At 56.8% G+C, this 20,841-nt stretch overlaps 2 protein-coding genes across 5 annotated transcripts in view; one reads left to right on the forward strand and one right to left on the reverse strand.

Annotated features, from left to right (window-relative positions):
• Positions 1-2,029: 2,029 nt before the first annotated feature.
• Positions 2,030-6,262, reverse strand: LOC311216708 (melanin-concentrating hormone receptor 1-like; the record flags this gene model as incomplete). The annotated part of the gene is made up of 2 exons (XM_084298239.1): positions 2,030-3,078; positions 6,205-6,262. 2 exons carry the CDS (start codon positions 6,260-6,262, stop codon positions 2,030-2,032), a joined length of 1,107 nt encoding a protein of 368 aa, XP_084154365.1.
• A 12,390-nt stretch (positions 6,263-18,652) lies between these two features.
• The window catches only part of CASKIN2 (CASK interacting protein 2), a 32,998-nt gene continuing 30,809 nt past the window's right edge, over positions 18,653-20,841 (forward strand). For all 4 annotated transcript variants that reach the window (XM_084298459.1, XM_084298460.1, XM_084298461.1 and 1 more), the window contains exon 1: positions 18,653-18,777. The gene's annotated coding sequence lies outside the window, so the exon portion shown is untranslated. The remainder of the gene's footprint in view (positions 18,778-20,841) is intronic.

The following is a 20,841-nucleotide window of genomic DNA, read 5'->3' on the forward strand; positions in this document are numbered from 1 at the left end:
TCAGCCTGACTCATTTAGGATGGGAATAGATTGGCTCAGCCATAAACACCTTTACCGTAAGCGAGATAACATCTTTAATATGCTGCTCTGAGAGCTCTGACAGTTCAGTTGTTTTTCCTTTCCCTTACGCTTTCCTCTCTGCTGGTATTAAAGGAGGGGAAAAAAGCACTCAACCTTTACCACCTTTCACAGATAAGAGTCCCAGTCCTCCCTTTGACTTCCTTGTAGAAGAAACTCACAACAATGCTTTCGCTTGTCTCGAGAGCAGGTCTGCCTTGGCACAGCACACGGCTTCCTTGACCTTTGCTCCTGAGCTCTTCAGGGAAAATACTGACCAAAGAGCAAAGAAGTCCCATGAAAACCAGCACAGGTGAAAATTCCTGGAAGTTAAAATGGGGTGAAGAGTTTTAAAGTTGTAGCTTGAGATCTCTCTACGTGCCTGTCTGGCTTTATTGTCCAGGGAAAGAAGGGGAGAAAATTGACAAAATACCAGAGAGGCGCAGTGTGGACGTGCTTCTGTGGGGGGTGGAAGCTGGCAGAGCCTGGAGTGGAAATGCAGGGCCCCTGTTACGAGGTTTGTTCTGATCTGCTCTGATCACTAGAGGTGAGTGAATGGCTGTTTGTTCTCCGCGGGGTGTGGAATGAAATACTGGCTGTGTTTAAAAATCCCTGCAAGCGCGCTGCATGCACTGGGGGCACCTGAAGGCTTCAGAAGTCGTGTGCAGGTGGCAGTCTGGCTGTGTAAGGGTGGATTTCTGTTCTGGGGGTATCGTGGGTGGCTGGCAGCATGAAACCAGAAGTGTGGTAACAAATTCTTCTGTGCTGTGAGATGTTTTTAATGCCTTTTTATATTAAATTAATCTGCAACAAACAGCTCCTCCATGTTTGACAAGGTGTTTAACAATGCCTGCGCTATTGCCCAGGAGTCTCGATCAGTGTAATCCCCTGCCTCTAGCTGATCTGTGCTGGCTTTTCTCTAGTCTTTGTAAAGAGCAAAGCAATTTCCTAATCTTCAACTGTTAAAGCCTCATATGCAAACTAGACATTTAATTTTCCCTCTAACTTTTCTTAAAGCATTTTTTTTTTATTTTGAAGAAGCTGCGTAAGCAACTCTGCTTCCTCTGAGCTGCCTTTCCACATCTTCTTGATCCACAGACCTCTGCCCGCTGTGTTTTACAGTCAGGTTTAAAGCCCTGTACCTGGGGTTCCCTGATGGCCATGCAGACTGCGAGGCACGAGCAGCAGGAGGAACTAGCAGTGTGAAAATCGGCTCATTGGCATGAAAAGCCACAAGTCTGGTGTTAGCAGCAGTAGTTCTGAGAATTGCTCGCAGTCCCTTGAAGCAGTGCAATTTCTATCTGCCTGATTTTGCTTGAAATAGTTAGGATTAGCATCAAAATTAGCCAGTTTCTGAAAGTACCTTGGTTGCCAAACAATACAACCACTGGAGGCAGATGGTGCCGGACCAAAAGGCCAAGCAGGCAGACCTAGGTGAGACACCTGGCCCCAAAATTGCTCTCACTTCAATTTGCTTCCAGGAGATGAGCACAGGCATCAAAGTCCCCAGCTCAAATACAGAGAACAAGTACACAAAGTTGTATTTTGAAGGCTCGAGTTTTGAATCCAGAGGCTCCACATTGTCATGGTGCTTAGAACACCGGCCGTGCCAAGAAGCGGGGAGTCTTTGGGCAGTGCTGTTGGTAGAGGTTTTGCTCTTCCAGCGTGACATTCCCCCTTGAAATCCTTCTGTCCTTTCTCTCTTTTCCATTCATCCTCTCTGGAGGCCCGAAGTCTTGTGTGACAGAAGAGCCCTGCTGTGCAGGGGTGGAAAGAAGCAGCGGTGTGCAGCATCTGGGAAACCCAGGGCAGCGGAGGAGCAGAGCCCTGCGATGGAGAAGGGAGGCACCTGGACTCCTGGAGGTGGAAGCCTGGAGTTACACGCTTCACCAAGAACTGCCTGAAGCTGCTGCTCCGCCTAGCAGAAGCACACAGATCGGAAAGCTTTCTGCTGCGGTGACTTCAGTGTCCCCTAGTGAACAGCCACGGTCACGGGCAGTGAACGTGGGGAAAAGTCCTCCAGAAACTGGGTCTGCTGAGTGGATTCTGGCGCCAGTTTTAGGCATACGCTGGCATCTGTCATGCTGTTGTTGTTGACGGAGCTGCTGTTGCGACATGGCTCTTTTGCGGGGCGGATGGCCACTAAGAACTGGCGCTTGAAGGTCTCGCTGAGGGTAATGTAGAGGAAGGGGTTGAGGCAGCTGTTGGCGTAGCCCAAGCTTATGGCAAAGTTGTAGGCGTAAAAGAAGGCCATGGACGGGGTGTCAATGCCAAGGTGAACCAGCTGGAGGATGTAGAAGGGGGCCCAGCAAATGAAAAAGGCAGAGCAGATGGCAACTGCCATGCGGGTGACTTTCTTGGTACGTACCCGGAGGCTCCTCTGGGGCAATGGGACCACGGTGGTGGCCATGTGCTGCAGGATCTTGAAGTAGACCACGCAGATTACAATCAACGGCACGGCAAACGCCAGCATGAACTGGTAGAGGGTGAACCAGTAAATATCAGTCTCTGGGTTGGGAAGCAGGAGAGCACAGCGGACAGTCCCGTCCTCCAGAGGCATAAGGCCTGCGTACATCCACACGGGAATGATCGTCAGGAAGGAGAGGAGCCACACCAAGCAGATAACGAGAGCTGCAACACAGGGAGTCCGGACGTAGGTGGATTTTAGAGGGTAGACCGTGGCCAGATAACGGTCCAGGGTCATCACGGTGAGGATGTTGGTGCTGGTGATCTGACTGTTGGTGTCCAGGGCAGTGATGATGGTGCACAGGGGAGCTCCAAAGTACCACGAGCCATTGCCTAGGAGCTGGTGGATGAGGAAGGGCATGCCCAAGAGGAAGAGGAGATCCACAATGGAGAGGTTGAAGATGAAAATGTCGGGCACGGTCTGCTTGCACTTGAGCTTCTTCTTCTTGACAATAGTGTAGATGACGATGAGGTTCCCCACGATGCCCAGGAAGCAGATGATGCTGAAGAGACTGGGCATGATCACGTTGGTGTATGGTGCTGGCTTCTCTGCTACTGCCAAAACAAACCAAAATCATCAGTGCAACCCAGAGACCACCTCAAGATATGTCTGCTTGCCCTGTTTTGGATCTGGATCCCCCTCGAAGACATAGCCTGGAGAGATGTTTAAGACCCTCTGCTGTCCTTGAGGAGGCTTAGCTGAGGATGTGACACCCCCCACCCCACCCCAAGTCTTACTGGCTCTGTAGGCATCTTTCCTCAGCTCTCCTGATGTATTTCAGTCCTGCCCTGAAACAACCCCGGCCTTGCTGGGGGCTGACATCAGGCTGGTCTGCCTCTGCTCCTGCCAGCACCCCCCAGGGAACTGATAGTGACTTTCCTGGGAATATTGGATGTCCACCCTGTTTGGAAGGCGGTGCACGGGGCAGCTTTGCACACCGGAGAAGCAAGCCTCTACCTGGGTGCCGAAATCCAGATACAGCGGACAATCAAGCTGCTGTCAGTAAACTTCAGTTTGTCTGTCGGGTGGTTTATCTGTCGTTCAGTACGAGACAAAGTTCATTGACCGTGCTGGCACGTAACTAATGCTTATCTAAATGGGGAGATCTGGGACCGTACTGCGGCTGTGGCCCAGCAGGATTAGGCTGGAGCACGCCTCCTTCCTGGCCTCCTTCCCTGCCCCTCTCCCTTCCTCTAGGTTCCGTGTAGAAGAAATCCAGGTGGGGAGGGGCAGGCAGGGTTTGGAGTAGGTTTCAGCATGGTCCTAAATCAGGGAATGCCCCACCTCTACAAGGAGCAAAAACACGTCTTAAAGCTGCTCTCTCTGGGTTGTGGATGTGGGTGGATTTCCAAGGCAGAATTATTGCCTGATAGCACTTGGCTTATCAGCACCAATACTTGAATATTGCTTGTTGAGGTGAGAGACCCAGACATAATCAAAGTCACGTTCTCCTCATCCCTACCAGGGTTTAAAATCACACCGAAGCCACGAGCCCGCAGTGCCAACCAACAGATTTCTTGTGCCCATCGGGTTGTATCTGAGGCACTGCTTGAGGTGCTCTGCGTTGTGCAAGTGCCACGTGCACGGTGTGAGTCCCAAATCACCCTGCTCAGCTGAGGCAAGCCTCGTTGCATCTCATTACTCCCTTCCTTCCTCTGGGACCTGTTTTATTGTTTTTAGGGGAAGGCTTTGTGTGAGTAATTTGTGTGGCTGTTACGAAGACACGCGTGACAGCCCCAGAGCCTTTCATTGAGTCGCAGATGATTCAAAGTGATTGGAAACGCTTGTCAGTTCCTCTACTATTGCTTCTCAGCAGCCTCCACCTGTAGGAGTGAGGTCAGGAGTGAGCTCCTCCAGCGTAACTGAGGGAAATACTGGAAAGGAGATGAAGTGAGACAAGATACTCCTAAAGCGTTCACTGCCAAAGTGGTGTCTGTTCGGGGTGCTATTTGCTGACACCTACAATTCTTGAGTACAAATGTCTGCGGATTTACTTTGGTGTGCCAGATGAGCTTGATTGAGTTGGCAAAATAACTGAGGCTGCACCACTGGTCTGGCCCTTGGCTGGAGAAGTGTGTGTGTGTCCTAGCACCCCTGTGTGGTGTTTCAGAGCTCCTAGCAGTGGGGCATGAGCTGCTGCTGCCCCATGTTTCTGCCACTAGGACGCAGTCAGCATAGGTGTACACAAGGGCAGGCTCCAGCAGAGCTGTTGCTGTGCCACTTGGTCTGAAAGCTTTCGTGCTGAGGGCAGATCAGCCAGCATGGCACAGAGCAGGACTGCCAGGGGCCCGAAGGTAAAGGTGAAAGCCAGTCATAGGGGAAACAAGCCTGGTCTGGGCTACGTGGGGGAGTTAATGGTCCTTGTTCCTCCTGGCTGCTCTTCAATGCAAGGGAATGCCCCCTGATAAGCGGCTATCGATAGCTAAGTGTTATCAGCATCCTACTGGGACCTGATACTCTTCAGCATCCAGCTTGTGCATCCCCTGAACAGACAGGCAGGTCTCACACCTGAATGCTGGGGGATGCCAAATGCGGTTCTGCTATTCTGTGGGTGGCTGCTGGGAGCTCTGCTCGCCTTTCTTTTAGCCCCAAACTTTGCTGAGAATGTGGTGGGAGTGGATTATATGATTCAAGTGTGAAGGCTGCTGCTTTAGCTGAAAATTGGGACAAAATGACCCTTTTTTGCAGTGTAATAGCAGTGCTCACGGTGACCCTGTAAGGTTTCAAGTGAGCTCAGCTGGCCTTAGAGCGAAGTGTGTGCAGGCCCGAGGGCTGTGCGTGGAAGGCAGCTGTGTGTAGTGCTGTAGCAGCTTGCCTGATGTCGGTGTTCATACAGGCAGGAGTTTCAAGCGTTATTAGCTGGAGGCTAGCATGAAGCTGGAGTTTGCGTGTGTATTATGGGATGGAGTGAGAAGTAGATGATTGTCAAATACTCAGAAAGTTCTCTCATCTCAAGAACAAAGAGGCTTTAGAAACGATTGAATCTGAATTTTCAATGCTGCTTCTGTGCGGATCCGAGTGTCTGTTTGTACACAGAAGCAGCTACTCTGAGGCATTGATTTCTCCTTGCCTGGAGGTTTGTGGCTGCCCTGCTGCTCCTGAAAAGCCCCAGAGGGGACTGCACTGTGTGAACTCAGCAAGGACCAGCATTCATCTTTTATCCAAAAGTGATTGTTGTCCTCAGCCATGCCCCGACACATAGCGAGCTGCGTCCTCGGTGCCTTTCAGGAGGAAACACCACAACCCTACTTTTAGGTTCTATAGGACACATGGGGGGAGAAGACATAAAAGTCCCCCTGCAGCCACCTTCTGGGGGGGTCTTCCACCACCTTGTACCCTTCAGGACCGCCCTGCCCGCCCCTCCACCACCGACCTGAGCGGAGAGAACAGGAGGCTACGGGGGGATGCTCTCTGCTCCCCTCCCTGCTCGTTCTCTGCTCCTGCCTCCCCTCCCCGGAGGCCGGCGGGGCTCCAGCCTCCCCTCCCTGCCTCCGAGGCCCGGAGGCTGCGGGGCCAGGCGGTGCCGGAGGCCGGGGCCCGGAGCTGTCCCCCCGCCGGTGCTGAAGGCTCCCGGCCTCCGAGAGGTGCGAGGCCGGGCAGCCTCCGCGGGACCCCATCCCCGGGACCCCATCCCCGGGACCCCATCCCCGGGACCTCTCCCCCCTTTCCCCCCTTCTCACCTGAGCCGTTCCGAGCCTCCGGCGCGGAGAAGTTCCTCGAGGAGTTACCGGGGGCCATGGCACCGGGCTCGGCGGTGGCCTCGGGGGCTCGGCGGAGGCGCCGGGGTCCGTCCTGCGGGAGGCTGAGGCTGAAGCTGAGGCTCGGCAGCGCTGCTCTCCGCTCGCCCGCCCCGCCGAGCCCGAAGCAGGTACTGACAGCGAGGAGCAGCCGAGCCGGCGGCGGCTGGGAGGTGCCCAGAGGACGCCGAGGGGCAGCCGAGGGTCGCCGGCTCCCAGCCCAGCTCTGGCCGCTGCCTCCCGACGGCTGCGCCGAGCGCCCCTTCGCATCGCTCTCCTGCAGCCCCCCCGACGGCCGGCTGGGGCTCGCAGCCTCCCGTGCCAGCCAGCCTCCTCTCGCTGGCGTCAGGAGGAGAGGAGGACCGGCTTTTGCCTTTTAAGCAGCTCGGCTCCCTCGCCTTTCGCCGTGGGTTTTCCTCTCGCAGACGCACGTGGCCCTTTTCGGCCCTGAGTCATAGGCGAGGCCCCGCGAGTGGGGCTGGGGGGTGTCGGGGCACCAGATCGCCCTCCAAAAGCTGTTGTTTTGACCTCCTCACCCCTCTGCCTCTCATTCCCACCTGAGATTCTTCACTTGGAATTAATCCTCTGCTGTGTTCTGCTCTTACAGCTCATTTGTTTCCTAGCTCCAGAACTCAGCTTGATCTCTAGCTCAGGTTTTGTTTGTGCTCCCCTCCTTTTGGCCTCCAAAATACCAGGCAAGAACCCTCCCCATGAGTTTTGAGAGAGTGCCCTGCTCTGGGTGCAGTGTCAGAGCAGCAGCCTGCACTTTCCCGTGGCTCTGAGCTGATGATTTTGTCATCCTTCCTGCCTGCTGTCAGTCCATGGGCTGCGCTCCTCCGTTATGGTTTGATATATCACCTGTTGCCATCGGATCGTTCTGTACCTCCAAATGTTTCCTGCACTGAAGAAGTGTGGTGTCGTGTCAGAAGTCTGCAAGAAAACCGGCAGCAACAGGCAGCTTTCTCTGGGGTTTAGTGAGGTGTAAGGGATTAGGTTTACTTCATAAAAACTTAGATCTCTGCCTGGAAATCTCCTTTCCTTCCCTCTCTCTGTAGCACCAAAGGCTGACACCAGCCGTAGGGACCATTTTTTATTTTATTGTGGGGGGGCTTTGCAAGTCTGTATCAATCAGGACCAGAAGTGACACCTACCATTAAAAACGAGGCCCCGTGTACGTGCTAGCAACAAGCCCAGCATGGGCTGTGAGTCAGGTTTGACAGCAGCAAATCTGACAGACAGTGCGGGCCTTTCACCACGTCAGCCGAAGCCGTTCATCATTATTAGGTTGTCCTCTAGTGGACCGCCGGGTAGACAGAGACCTGCAGCGTGCTTTGCCTGGGCTCTGAAGAACTGGAGACAGGATGGGGCCAGTTCATCGTTTATATTACATGAGGGGGTTTTAGTGAATCTCCCGGGTTACTGTGTCAGTGATTTGCCCGGCAGGTTTCTCCCCAGCAGATAGCCGTGGTGTGTAAGGCAGTTCTGAACCCACACAGCCCGTGGGAAAGGCGGCGTTTCTCAGTCACAGAATATTTTCTTAATACCCTTTCCCTTTTACATCTTGGGTAAATCTTAGTGCTCATCTGTCTGGGGTTACCGCTGCCAAACAAGCCACTGTTTGTGCACCGGGATGATGGAGTTAAGGCAGGAGAGCTGTTGGGAACAGGGAGTAGTCATCTGCAGCGAGTGCCTTTGTGTGATTATGCCTAATCCAGTCCTGAAGTGCAGAGATTGCATGGGAAATGGGTGGGCTGCTGCTATTCCAAATGTTTTCCCTGCACAGACAGGCTCCTACTCCCTTTCTAGGGAGAGGAACTGCCTTTCTTTCAGCTTTCAAAGCAAGAACCTGCTGTTTAACCTTAGCAGTTCCTAAAGCACAGCGTTATTTTTAATTTGCATCCTCGAGTATTGTTCATCTGTGAAAGCGCCTGGCGTGTGAGGGGAGCTGTAATTCCTCCTTGTCAGCTGTAGGGGCACGGCAAACCCCAGCCACTCCATCCCTGCCGCACGCGTGTCAGCTGTGGTGACAGCACCGCGCTCAGCGCCCTGCATCCACATCACCCGCACCTGCCTGTTTGATTACCGAGCCTTCATCGCCAGGTTTCGATGAGGTTTGGGCCTCCCTTTTTATGTCAGCAGCCTGGGGAAGTTCTCATCCCTAAGAAGGGGTGGTCTCCCAGCCCCCCCGAGCTGAAGGGTTAGGTGGAAGGAGCGGAACAGGAGCTGCAGCAGTGAGCGACGTGCAGCCTGGCAATCAGCTCATTATCGGGCTGAGCATTCGGAGGCAGCAGCTCTGGAAAGGACGAGTTCTGTGAGTGCTCGTCTGCTGGAAACGAGCAGGGATGGGCACTCAGGGGACCCGGGGATGTAGCCGAGGAGTTGTACTAACCATTCCGTGTAATTACAAGGAAGATTGAGACGTTAACCCCTTGAAAACATGTCTTAAATTAAACGAAAGATGTAGTAATTAACGTAAAATCAGGGAACTGCCATCTCAACAGCCTAGGCGTGGAAATGGGGTTCAGCCCTTGGTTATAAAGCAAACAATTACTTCTTCCTGCAATCTCTGCATCACAACTATCCTTCAACCATCCTGTCTGCAACATCACTGTTATGAAGAAAGATAGTAATCTTCCAAGGCTGCTGCTAGGCAAATTCTGCGATTGGGGAATGAATCTGGCTTGTTTAACAGTGGCTTAACCCTGAAAGGCTCTTGCATTTCAGTAATGAGCTCCATTTCCTGCGTCTGTCCCAGCTGGAGGTCCTGTCTTACCCAGTACGAGTAGAACCGCAGCATCCCCGGGGGTTGAGCACAGCACCAGCCTCTGTTACTGCACTGCCGAAGCCTTTCCCTGGCTGTTTCACTGAATACTTTCTCATTAGGTGAGAAATTAATATTTATTTAGCACCTAGCTACTACTCCGATTTGCACCCTGGAGAGAGGAGCCTTAACTGCGAGCTGAGTTGTGAACCCTCCCCTGTAGCTCCCTGGTCTCCGTATTCACAACGCCAGACTGGGAGGATGGAGCTCTGCTTGCTGCTCAGCTCTTTGCCCTTGTTTATATTGATCAAGTGGTGTAATAAGTGAAGTTTAGCGCTTGCAATGGCCTAAGGGGCAGGCGTGATTTCATTTGGGATGTTAGACGTGATGTGTTGACCCTCCAGCCTGGCTGAGTGCCTGACTGCTCGTGTCTCTGGGCAGTAGCTGCACATCAGTCTCACTTCCTCTTTTTCAGGCAAAATTGGTATTTTCCAACTACTGATCTGTTTTTACCTCCCTTCTTCCTAGAAACTGTCTTTGCTATTACTTCTCATCTACAGGGAAAGAAAATGGCACGTGGCAAAGTTAAACATTTTCCCTAATCCCCCTGCTGAGCTGGAGGTCAAAAATTGACAGTAATTCTCTCTGCAGCAGCGCTGGCTCAGGCAGCATCTCCTACACCTCCCCGCAATGATTATCCCAGCACGACTGTTTGTAGCACAACAGACAGATATGTGCTGAATCCGATCACTTGATTTAAAAAATAAATAAATTAGGAGCAGCTTCATCAAGGCAACTTGGTGGTGACTCAGGTCTTGCTGTCATCAGTCTGGATGTGCACTGCTCGTGCCGTCCGTCTGGCTGGCTGGAAAGAATTTGCTGTCGTATTCTGATGCCTGACCTGAATCGGAGCAGTGCTACCCTGAGCTCGGTGCTGCCCCAAGCTGGTATTAATGAACCTGGAGCCACGGCCTGAGGCTGAGCTCCAAGCAAACCCCCCTTTTCCCAACTCTCAGGCTGTTTTCTCTCACGTGTGAATTTCTAATGTAGGCAGCAGAGTAAATTCCCTTTCTCAGCTGCTCCCCAAAGCCAGGCATGCCTTTACAGGAACACTTAGCTCAACAATTACCTAAGTGCTTGTTATCCACGTTGGATTTCTTGTTAATTAGAACAAAGTGGACATTTATCCGAAGCAAGATGACCACCACCTCTCTCCCTGCAGGCTTCCTCCTGCTGAAATGAAAGATCTGGGCTGCCTGGTCAGTCCTGCCTAATTCCAGCACCACGCTGCTAATTTGAGGTTTTAGCCTTCAGCCTCTGCCCATTCTGGCTGCTCGCAGCGAGCCAAAGGCCAAGGCAGCAGCTTTCTGTGGTTTGGTTTTCATTGCTAAAGCTGAGAGGATCCCAGAGACAAAAGCACAGCCAAAAATAACAAGGAGGGGCCAAGCAGGGCTTACCCCGTGACGGGGAAGCAGAGAGGCTCGCAGGCTGGCCGCGGCCAATGTGCAGAGGTCAGGGATGTGGATGCACACTCAGCGAAACAGGCAGATCCCGCTGGCCAAGATAAGAAGCTGCAGGCAGCTCTGTGTCAGCCAGAAACAGCCAGCAGCCCCGAGGGAGACAAATCCAGCCTCAGGGTACGGTGTTAGTTGCCTGGCTTCCCTTTTATGAGAGCAGGCATTAGCACAAGGCAGAGACAGCTGGAACTTGAATTCCTCCTGAATCTGAACGGGAACAAAAGTTTCAGCTCAGATCTGTAGCTCGTGGATAGCTGCGCACCGGGCTCGGGAGGAGGGCAAGAGGCTGTTTTGCTGGAGGGGGTGGGAGGAATAAACAGGAATAGATGTCTGCCCAACCCACGGCAATGGCTCTGCTTACCCTTTCAGCGAGGACGATGATAGCATTGAACTGCTGCTCTGACGTTACAGATCTGAGATGAAGCAAAACTGAAAAGCCTGAGAGGTTCAAGTCAGGGAGACGAGATAAACCCCCCTCGCCGCCTGGGAAGAGCTGTCACATGAAATTGCAAATCCAAGCACAAGGATTTATGACGGAGCTATCAAAACACGAGGTGGTGTTTTATAACCAGACAGTGCAATCCCGCTGCCTGACCCCGCGCAGGGGCAGGAGGGCAGTCACAGCTGATGTTGGGAGCCGCGGCGCGCTGAATTTACATGAGTCCGGGAAAGCGTTTGGTAGCGTCTCCCAGGAAATCCTCAAGCTGGAGGAGAGGAGAGGCCCAGAACTTGTAAAATCCAAAACAAAGTACGAGTGAGAGCGAGGCCTTGTGTTGAGAGGGGAGCCGTTAGCATTGATAGCATCGGATGGGAAAGCCTCCTGACGGGGACCTGCCTCCTGATGGGGGCAGGCTGGGCTCCATCGCAGGCTGCTCCCTGCAGCAGCCAGATGGTCCTTGCCCCTCTCACCCCTGGCACACCACCAGCCGGATCTGCTGGGTGCTGCCACTGGGAGCCGAGACATCTGCCCCGCTGCAGGCGGTGGCTCGGGGCATCGGAAGAGGTGGGAACCTTTTAAAATGATAATGAAAAAGCAAAATGACGATCATTTATGAAAACAGTAATTGGTAAACCACTTAGCATTTCACAGCCCCAGGGCTAGGAGCAGAGGCATGCGTTCAGCAGCAGCAGTGAGCGTGTGTTTATCAGCTGGGAGTTCATTAGGTGGAAAGGCAGGAGAGAGAGGAGCAAGGCAAGGGTTCGGTACGAGCTACCTGTTTAACACGGCGTTAAAAAAGGCAAACGCGGTTCTCAGAGGGACCAGGGGAGACGTTTCCCTTGCAGGAATTACTGCCATTGTGTGAGACGCAGGCAGACTTCCTCTGGAAATCCGCGCGGGTCGTTGCTGTGTCGTGTCCGGCTCCCCGCAGGAGGCTGCAGGAAGGAAGAAGCGGGTCGGGGCGCGGGGCGCTCAGTGCCCCGCTGGGGCTCAGCACCACGGCCGCTGCTGCACCTCGGGCTCCCAGGACACAGCCGGGGTGGTTGCTGTTCTCTGGTGCTTCTTTCGGGCTTGGTGCAGGTTTCAGCAGAAGGGTTAAACAAGCCCGAAGCAGGCCGTTTTGCTGGTGGCCTTAAAATACTTGGAGAGAGTTCATCTGGATAAAAATCAGCCCCAAATGTTATTTTTGATTGACTCAGTTCCTGAAGGGTTTTGCGGCAGTCCAGGATGCAGATACAGCAGTGTAATGCTTTCTAAATGTCCCGGTTTGCCACCAGGCCTCTTTCTTTCCTCTTCCCCTGATTCTCCTGGTGTGTGAGAAGGGCGCTTGGTCTGGAAGGCACTGGAGATATTTCTGCTGCCTCCTGCCCTGGGTTATTTCTCTACACCAAGGCCCGGCCCCACATCTTGAGCCACCGTGGCTCTGTGGTTCAGTGCACACGGTGCCTGCTGGCAGCACGTGCCTTGCTTCTGCCTTTTTTTTTTTTTCCTGCTGTGCCGTCTTTCCCAGAGTGGGGTGACAGTGCCTTTGTAAAGCAATTTGAAATGTTTGGTGAGAAGTTTTGTCTGAGAGCCTGTGTCTGCAAATCTGTGCTGCTGACACTGCAGCCGGAGTTGTTAGCAGACCCAAGAAACCAGAGCTATCTCCCGATGCAGGTTCCTTGCCTGTCAGAAACACGTAGTTAATTAAAGCCTCCTCCTGAAAGGAATTTCTTAGCTGCACTAGAGGGATAACAAAGCGAAAGCAGTGCCCTTAATCCAGCCCTTTCATCTCCTAGAAATTCCTTCCTCTCCCGTCTTTCTCTGTGTCCTGATTGCTAAAAGAAACGAGAAATAATTTCCACTTGGAAAAAAAACCAGGACAACAAAACTCCAGCCCAGCTGATCGCAGCAGAAGCCAAGGAGACGGGAGCTGAAAGGAGGGAGCTGTTAATGAAGCGTCAGCAGCGAGCCAGGGGCAGGAGCTGGAGCCCATCCAGATGGCCTGGCTGATCTGCTGCATCCACTTCACAGCGCTCCTCTCGGGGACGAGGCTGCGGCCTCTGCAGCGCCGGTCAGCTCCAGCCTCACCTGCAGCCTGCAGGGAAGGTTTGCCCAGGTTGCATCAAGCCTCCAAATAGTCTCACCTGAAATCTGACCCCCCTGTGGGTGCAGAGCGACGCCTGCCCCCCTGACCCACGAGGGAAATGGATCCCAGCACTGGCTTTCTGCACCGCATTCCTGCAGGGATGCATCAGCCGCCTGGGGCTGCTCTCCCTCCGGCCCTCCCTGCCCTCAGGGCAGGGCAGGAAAGAGCAGAGGCTGTGGAGAGGCCGGGAGCACGGGGATTGGGGGCTCGCCGGCACGGCTCTGGTGGCAGCGTGCTGCAGCCCGAGTGCCCGTGCTTCCCTTCATCCCCCTCAGCCCGGATATTCGCGTTTCCTGGCCTGACAGATAAGGCGGCCTCGCCATTAATCAAGAGGCCTGGAGAATGGGATCAACGTGAGGCAGGCGTGCTGCGGAGTTAATCTCCTTTACTCCCCGATGATGGATGGAGCTCATTTCAGACATTAATCAAGTCTGTGAGCGTGCACCGGGCAAAATGGATTAGACGCTGTGCTGTTGGCAGAGGCGCTCCCGAGTCCCTGGGCGATCCTGGAGGACGCCCGAGGCGCTGGCTTTGGGCACCCTCCAGCTGGAGGCGCCGCGCAGTGGCATGGTGAGGGTGACGGAGGGATTACAGCTGCTGGGGCCTGGGGAGAGCTTAGGTGTACCCCCAGCTTAGCTCCACAAGTGCTTGCTGTGCTCTCTTCCTGGGGACAGGGCTGGGAAGTGGGTCCCAGCTGTTGCTGAGCCGTGTTCATTTGCAGAGCTGCTCTCCCAAACAACTTGTGGAGGCTCCGCGGTGGTTCTGGGTACAACCAAACACCTCCAGGTCTGCAGTCCCCGGGCTGCAGTGGGAACGGAGCTGGAGCACCAGGTCTGGGACACGCAGCAGAAACCACCTGTGAGCCCCTGGAGACTCCAGGAAAGGGCTGTCCTGCATGAGAAGGAGCAGGGGACGCCCACAGATGCCAGCCCTGGTCACAGCTCTGCAGCATCTCGTGCAAAAACCTTTTATTCTGCTGTACGATCAGTGTGGGACAGAGATTGTAACCCAGCTCTGAGCCATGCTGTGGCCCAGTTGGATGTCATTGGGCTCGAGGAGCGGTGTCTCAGAGGCAGAGCACCCTGTTGTGGATGATGTGAGAAAAATGCCAGGCCCACAACAAGCTCCTCACCCACTTCAGACTAGTGCTCGGTTCTGGGATTAGCGGGAGGTGCTGGCTGGTAAAAATAACCCCGAGTCTGCATCCTCCAAAGGGAGGTGTTCAGGCCTGGCGAGGCAGAGGGAAATGCCCAATTCTTGGCCTGTGCCATGGCCCAAATGTCACGCTACAGGAACGGGAAGCCAATTCACACCTTACCCATCCCAGCGCACCCACTCATCCCAGCGCAGCTCGGGGTATGCGCCGATCTGTATCGCCGTTATGCCGGTGGCCTGGCAGGCCGGACAGTCAACGAGCTGTGTCTTCAGATGTTTAATTCCCCCTCACTCCTGATGGGAGCCGTTCAGCCTCCCTGGGGATGTGTGATAACCATCGGGGCAGAACCTGCCGTATGCACACAGTAACGCCCAGCGCCGGGACTGCACGTGGTGGGGTTGGTCCTGGAAGGGCCCCGGGCTCTGACAGCACCCGGGTTTGTTAACGCACACTTTCTTTCCCCCCTGCTTTAAGTGCAAAACCCAGCTGACATCAAAGCACCAGAAAGTCTAATCCCGTTTTGAATCAGTGCAGCACACGCAGCGAATGTTAAACAGGGAATCCGGCAGCAAGAAAAGGGGGGATTATCTTTAATTTCCTGAGAGAGTGACTGAGGGGGGGAGACAGAGAAGAGAAGGCACAGGAGCAGAAAGAAGTAGCTGGCGGCACAGGCAGGTAGTGGAGGAGGAAATGGGGTGGATGGGAAGCAGAGAGGGGCTCGAGCAGCAGCACGGGTGTGCAGAGTCCTGATGGGAATGGGGCTGTGAAAAGGCTGCCGAAGGACGTCGAGGGCTACCCAAAGGCTCCTGTTGGGAGCACGGCTTCCTGGGGGCCTCGGATGGGGTGCGTGTTGGGTCAGGGTTTGGGTTCAGGTGAATCCAGCAGGAGCCAAGCACTGGCACGTGGGAAGGCTGCTCCTGCCGGGAGCCCCAGGCCCAAGTTCCCAGGTGGGCCTGGGGAAGGGATTGTGCAGAGGGCGCGCTGAGCTGGGTGCTGGGGACAGGGCTGCCGAGTCGGTTTCGGAGGGAGCAGAGAGCTGGAGTCCACCAGAGCGATGCAGAGGGAGGGCTGAGCGTGCTTTCGAGCGGGATGGAGACACGAGGGCTGGTTACCTCTGGTCACACACTGCGGGCTGTTTCTTTGCCATAAAAGACAGTAGCAGAGCAGAGCTTCCAGGATCAGCTCCTGAATAACGTTACCTACTGGAGAGCCGCCTCTAGCTATGGTTTATGCTGCTGCCTATCACCACCGGGTACTGCCAGCCCTGCAAAGGGCAATCGCTGCTTCTTTGTACTGTTTTTGACATTTATGGAGCTGTGTCCACGTGGAGGATGTGTCCCAGCCCACGGCTCCCCACAGCGGCCACGCTGCGCCTGGCTCAGGAGCAGGAGGCGACTGGGGCCAACCCGACCCCCGTGCCCACCTGCTGGAGCCTGGTCCTTGGGAGTGCAGCTTCCTCCTCCTCCTCCTCCTCCTCCTCCTCCTCCCTGCAGCCTGTGGCTCCCTCGCAATCAAACCCCTGAGTTTTGCTCTCGGACTTGAAGCAGCAGCTATTGCCAGGCAGGTTTTAAAAAGGTGACGGAGTGAATGTGTGCATAGACACCTCGTGTGTCCTGCCCCCTGCCCTGCTCTAGCTTTGCCCTTAACACTGCGATGAGCGAGGTGCAGAGTGGGAAGAGCTGGGGAGAGGGGACAGGTACCTGTGTAGGAAAAAGGTCCCTGGGGTTGGGATACGGGTGCTGAGCACCAGGAATGAAGCCGAGATTTTCTGTGCTGCTCACGGACAGGCCCAAAGCCCAGCAGCAGGACCCTGAACACCTTTTGCTGCAGGAATGAACACCTGGAGCTGCAGAGAGGGCTCTGGGGGTGACTTTCCATAACCTGCCTCCTGCCTGGCTGCCTGCAGGAGCAGCCCTTCCTCGCCCTGCTTCACCCTCAGCCCGCACCTTCATTCCCATGGGACAGGTGATGTGACACCAGGGGGGTGCCACAGCCCCCCTGGAGGTGGTGCTGGCCTCGTGGGTGTGCAAGCTGCACACCAGCAAGTGTCCCGGCAGTGTCTGTGCTCCCGTCTGGGGAAAGCAGCGCCCTGGGGATCCCCCTCGGCCCCCACGGGACTCGGAGCCTCCCCACACCCAGGTGCGAGCCGGAGCTTTCGGGTTGCAGCCACGAAAGGAGGAGCCTGAGCTGCAGCTGAGCCGGGAGGGGGAGAAGTGCGGCTCCGTCCAGCTGGTTCACAGCATACTTAAAATGTTTCAGATGTCTGCTGCGGGTCTCTGTGGCCCTCCTGCCGGCTCCTGGCTGGGTGGGGTCACCGCTGCCGCCGCCGCTTTCCAAGTTCGGCTCTCGCAGGCGAGATTTGGGAGCGGGAGCCCCGCGCCCTCCGGCCCTGGGCTGTGGAGCTGGGTCTGGCCTGGCCTCACCTGAAGCCGTCGGCGGAGCTGCCGCGGGCGTCACTCGTGCCAGCGGGGCCCCTTCCCTCCCGGCAGCAACTGCGTGCGCCGTTCTGGTTTGGTGATGGAGGGAGGGGAACAATTAAGGCAAATCGCAGAAGGGAGGGAGGTTGAATGCCCGCTGGGGCCACAAGGACGGTGCTGAGCTCCGGCCACCAGTCAGCTGCCCAAGCCCTGAGCTGGGGAGAGCTGGCAGAGCACTGAGCTGTGTTCTCAGCCTAAGCTGCCTCAGTCGGAGGAGCAACGAATCTGCTCCTTCTGCTCTGCCCCTACCCCAACCACGCCACTTTTACACGCTGCCGTGAATTAAAAACAAACCAAAGCAAAACAGCTCCTTCCCGGCACCCTGCGAGCAGCTGATCGTTGTAGCATGGGCTCTAGATGGCAACAGCGACCCGAAGAGCTGCGGGAGGAGCAGGGTCCACACAGGACCAGGCAGGGCCACGGCTTGGTGCCACTTTGGGCACCTCGCTGCTGGGGCGCAGGGGCTCAGACCTAGGGCAAAGCTCTCAGCCAGCCTCCTGAGGGTGCCTCCGCCCCGAAAACTCCTCTCAAAACAAACAACTCCCCCGTGGGCAAGGAAGTAGCCAAATGTTAGAGAGGACTTTTCTGCAGTGGGATTTCAGTGAATTCCCTCAGCCCCTGGTCTGCAGACACGTGGAAAAAAAAACAACATTCCAGGCCTCTGACACCTCGGTGAGGTGGAGAGGGCAGGTGCTGTGCGTGGGTCTTTGTGCTGAGGATCACCAAAGGGGCAATAATTTACCCAGGAGGTAACGGCAAAGCTGTGAGGTGCACGATAGGAGATCAGGGGCACTGAGGTTAATCCTCCTCTGCTGCTTGCCTGCTGGCACGACTGTAATGTGAAAGCCTCGGGCTTAGGCGTGGTGACCAGAGCACCCAAACGTTGTTTAACACTCAGAGGCTGAGCTGGAAATTGTGGATGTCCAGCAAATCAGGGGGAGCTTCCCCATGCACCCTCGGTTCCAAGGGCAGAAATTCAAGCTTCAGTGCCCCCGCTTTGGCCACGCAGCGGGTGGGGACGCGGGCGAAACGCACCCGCCCTGCGCCCAACTGCGACGTGCGCCTCGTGCCGGGCTCTTTGGAAAGCAGCTTTAGTCTGTGCTCGGGGAGCTGCACGGCGTAATTAAGATCATTCAAAGGACAAAAAGTGCTGGAGAAATTCAGGGGAATCTTAGAAATGTCACTGAGCTTTACAAGCTCTGGCACAACTCGCGGAAGGGACACCGAGCCCCGGCGCTTCCCGGGATGCTTCCAGCTTCGTGCTTCGACACAGCAGCTGTGAGATGTTGCCCTGGATGAGGTGTGCATCACCACCTCCTGCTTCGGGCTGTGCAGGAGGCCACCAGCCCCTCACCACCGCCCCGGGTGCCATTTGGGGTTTGGGTGGCAGCGGGGCTGGGTCTTTGCAGCTCCCCCGGGAGCAGCGGGCCGGGCGCTTGGCACAGCAGACCCGAGCCTCTGCGTGGTTTTAATCGGCTCGGCTGCCGCTAAGCCGCCGCTATCATGCAGCAAAAGCCGGCCGGCTTGCTGGGCAATCCCCCGCCTTAGCACAGCCCTGCTGGGGGCACCGGGGGGGGCAGAGCGGGGCGGATTGCAGAGGGGGCGAAGGAATGGGACGGGGTGGGGCTGAACGCGGGGCTCGGCCCGCAGCGGCACCGCGCCCCCCGGGGACCTCTCGGGGACCTCTCGGGGACCCCTTGGGGACCCCTTGGGGACCCCTCTGCCGCCGGTCCGGCCCCGCTGGAGGCTCGGCACGGCTCGGCACGGCTCGGCCCCGCTCCGCCGGCGCCTGGCGGTGAGTGACAGCAGCCCCGGCCCTGCCCGGCCCGCCCAGCCCCCGGCCCTTTCCAATCAGGCCGGGCAAGGGAGGGATTTCCTGCCGGGACGGGGAGGCACGGCTCGGAATTGCACGGCTCGGGATTGCACGGCTCGGCACGGCTCGGCTCGGCGCTGCACGACCCCGCTGGGCTCGGGCTGTCCCGCTGCTTTGCGCTCCGGTCCCGGCACGGCTCGGCTCGGCACGCTGCGAGCAGCCCAGGTGAGTGGCGCTGCCCCCCCCCGGGACCCCGAGCTGCGCCCCCCGGAGCGGGGCACGAGTCCCACGGAGCCTCCCCGGGGCCGGGGCCTCGCCGAGCTGGGGCTGGAGCCCCCCCCAGGCAGAGCGAGCTGCCCCCCGGCAGCCCCCCCGAGCCCCTCTTTCTCTGGGGGGGAGGCGGCGGCCACTTTCTAGCATCTTTCCTGCCCCGTCTGCGCGATGGTTTCGGGTTTGTTTCCCTCCCCTCTTTCCTTTTTCCTGCGGCTGGTGCAGAAACTTCGCTTCTCCAGGTGGATTCCTGCGCTGGAGGCAGGGCTGGGATGGGATGGGATGGGATGGGATGGGATGGGATGGGATGGTCGCTGCAGCTTCTCCAGCTCTGTGCCTCCCGCAACTCTGCGCTGCTGCTCCTCTCGCAGGAGCGGAGATCGGCACTCGGAGCTCCCCGCGCCTCTCATTGCATTTGTCGAGCCTCGCACGCTCCTGGGGAGGCAGGGAGCAGCGGGAGGCTGTTTGCTAGGTGAGGCCACGTGGAGGTTTTTTTTTTGTGTGTGTGTAATAAACGGATAAACAGCACCAACGCCCTCGTACTCCCTTTTTTTGTGCTCGCAGAGCGGCGTGAAGTTGGATTCGGTGCGCTGTGTTAAGGGAAACAAAGTAGGCTCGAAGCCGGTGCAGTGCAGGAAGCTTCAGGAGGAGATTTGTTTGTGGCGAGGGCTCGCTCTGAGCTGAGCGGCTGAAACTTGGTCGGGATGGGGCTGAGCTGGGGGGGTGCCCCAGGACACGGGGGGGTGATAGCTGACCGAACCGGGCACTGCTATCAGCACCAGGTGCTGAGGGTTCGTCAGCCGAACCAACCCATGGCCCCAGGGAATGAGTGAGAGGGGGAGAGCCCCCCAGCCTGGCCTGGGAATTTGGGCACCTCCTTGTCCCAGGAGCCAAACCAGCCCCAGAGCCTTGCCCCTGTGGCCGCCCTGCATGGCACTGCACCCAGGGGAGGGCTGGAGAGGGGGAGCCCCGTGCCGGGGGGCTGCACGGCTCCCAGGCTGGCCGTGGGTGGGCTGAGCGGCGCCGTGCTTGGTGTGGGGTCCCGGGAGGTGCTGGGACGGCCCTGCTGCTCTTGCCCCTGAAGCAGGCAGGACCTCTCCTCCCGCTGTTTTTGCTTTCTCTCTCCTTCCGTGGTTTCTGTCCTCGAAGCAGTGACCTCGATTGCTGGGAGGAAGGAGCACCCAGTGTTATGTAAATGGCCGAGGGCGAGCGCTTTGGGAAGGGAGACGGCTGGCACAGCACGGCCCGGCCCGCCTGGGCGCTGGCTGGGGGAAACTGGAGCCAGTTCCCATCCAGCCCGGGTTGGTGTGGCGGGAGTCGCAGGGCGGGCTGCTGGCAGCCCCGCAGCTGGCACGGGGTGAGCTCCCTGCCCTCCTGCTCCTCCCCGGGCTTCAGGGCAGCCTGGATGCACGGCCCTGAACCAGGAGCGATTTTCTTGCTGCCCTGATGCAGGGGGAGAGCATGGGGGTGGGAGGGGTGAACGGCTGCAGCAGGAGCCTGAGGTCCTGTGGGGTGTCCCCACCAGCCACAATCAGGGCTTGACCTCGTTCCCCCGAGCGTGGCTGTGCTGCCCGCTTGCACCCAGCTTTTTGCTTTGGGCCTAAGAGCAGTAGTTTACCCGGTGAAATGTGTCTTGGGTCCCGGGGCACTGAGCTCCCCGGGTAGCTTGGAGGGCCGGGGTTTGTCCCTGCGCCGGAGGGGAAGGGTGCCAGGCAGGTTCAGCCGGTCCCAGCGGCTGTGCAGGGAGGACTTTGGCTCAACCTCCCCTGCTCCATCGCGTGGGTGCTGCCACCGGCAGAGGGGAGGGGGAGACGTGGCAGAGCCCCGTTTGCTGTCCTCGGGGAGGGCACGGCGTGGCCAGTCCCCTGGGCAGGAGGCAGGGAGATGAGCAGAGCAGCAGCACTCATCCATCCGTGTGCCCCCCCCCCAGGAGGCTTCCTCCGCAGGTTCTTCCCTCTCCTTCTAACAGGAGGATGAGCCCAGTCCCGCCAGGACTAAATATAGTCAAAGTATTCGTTC

The sequence above is a fragment of the Netta rufina genome, assembly GCF_964035555.1.
Source record: "Netta rufina genome assembly, chromosome: 19".
NCBI classification, from domain to species: domain Eukaryota; kingdom Metazoa; phylum Chordata; class Aves; order Anseriformes; family Anatidae; genus Netta; species Netta rufina.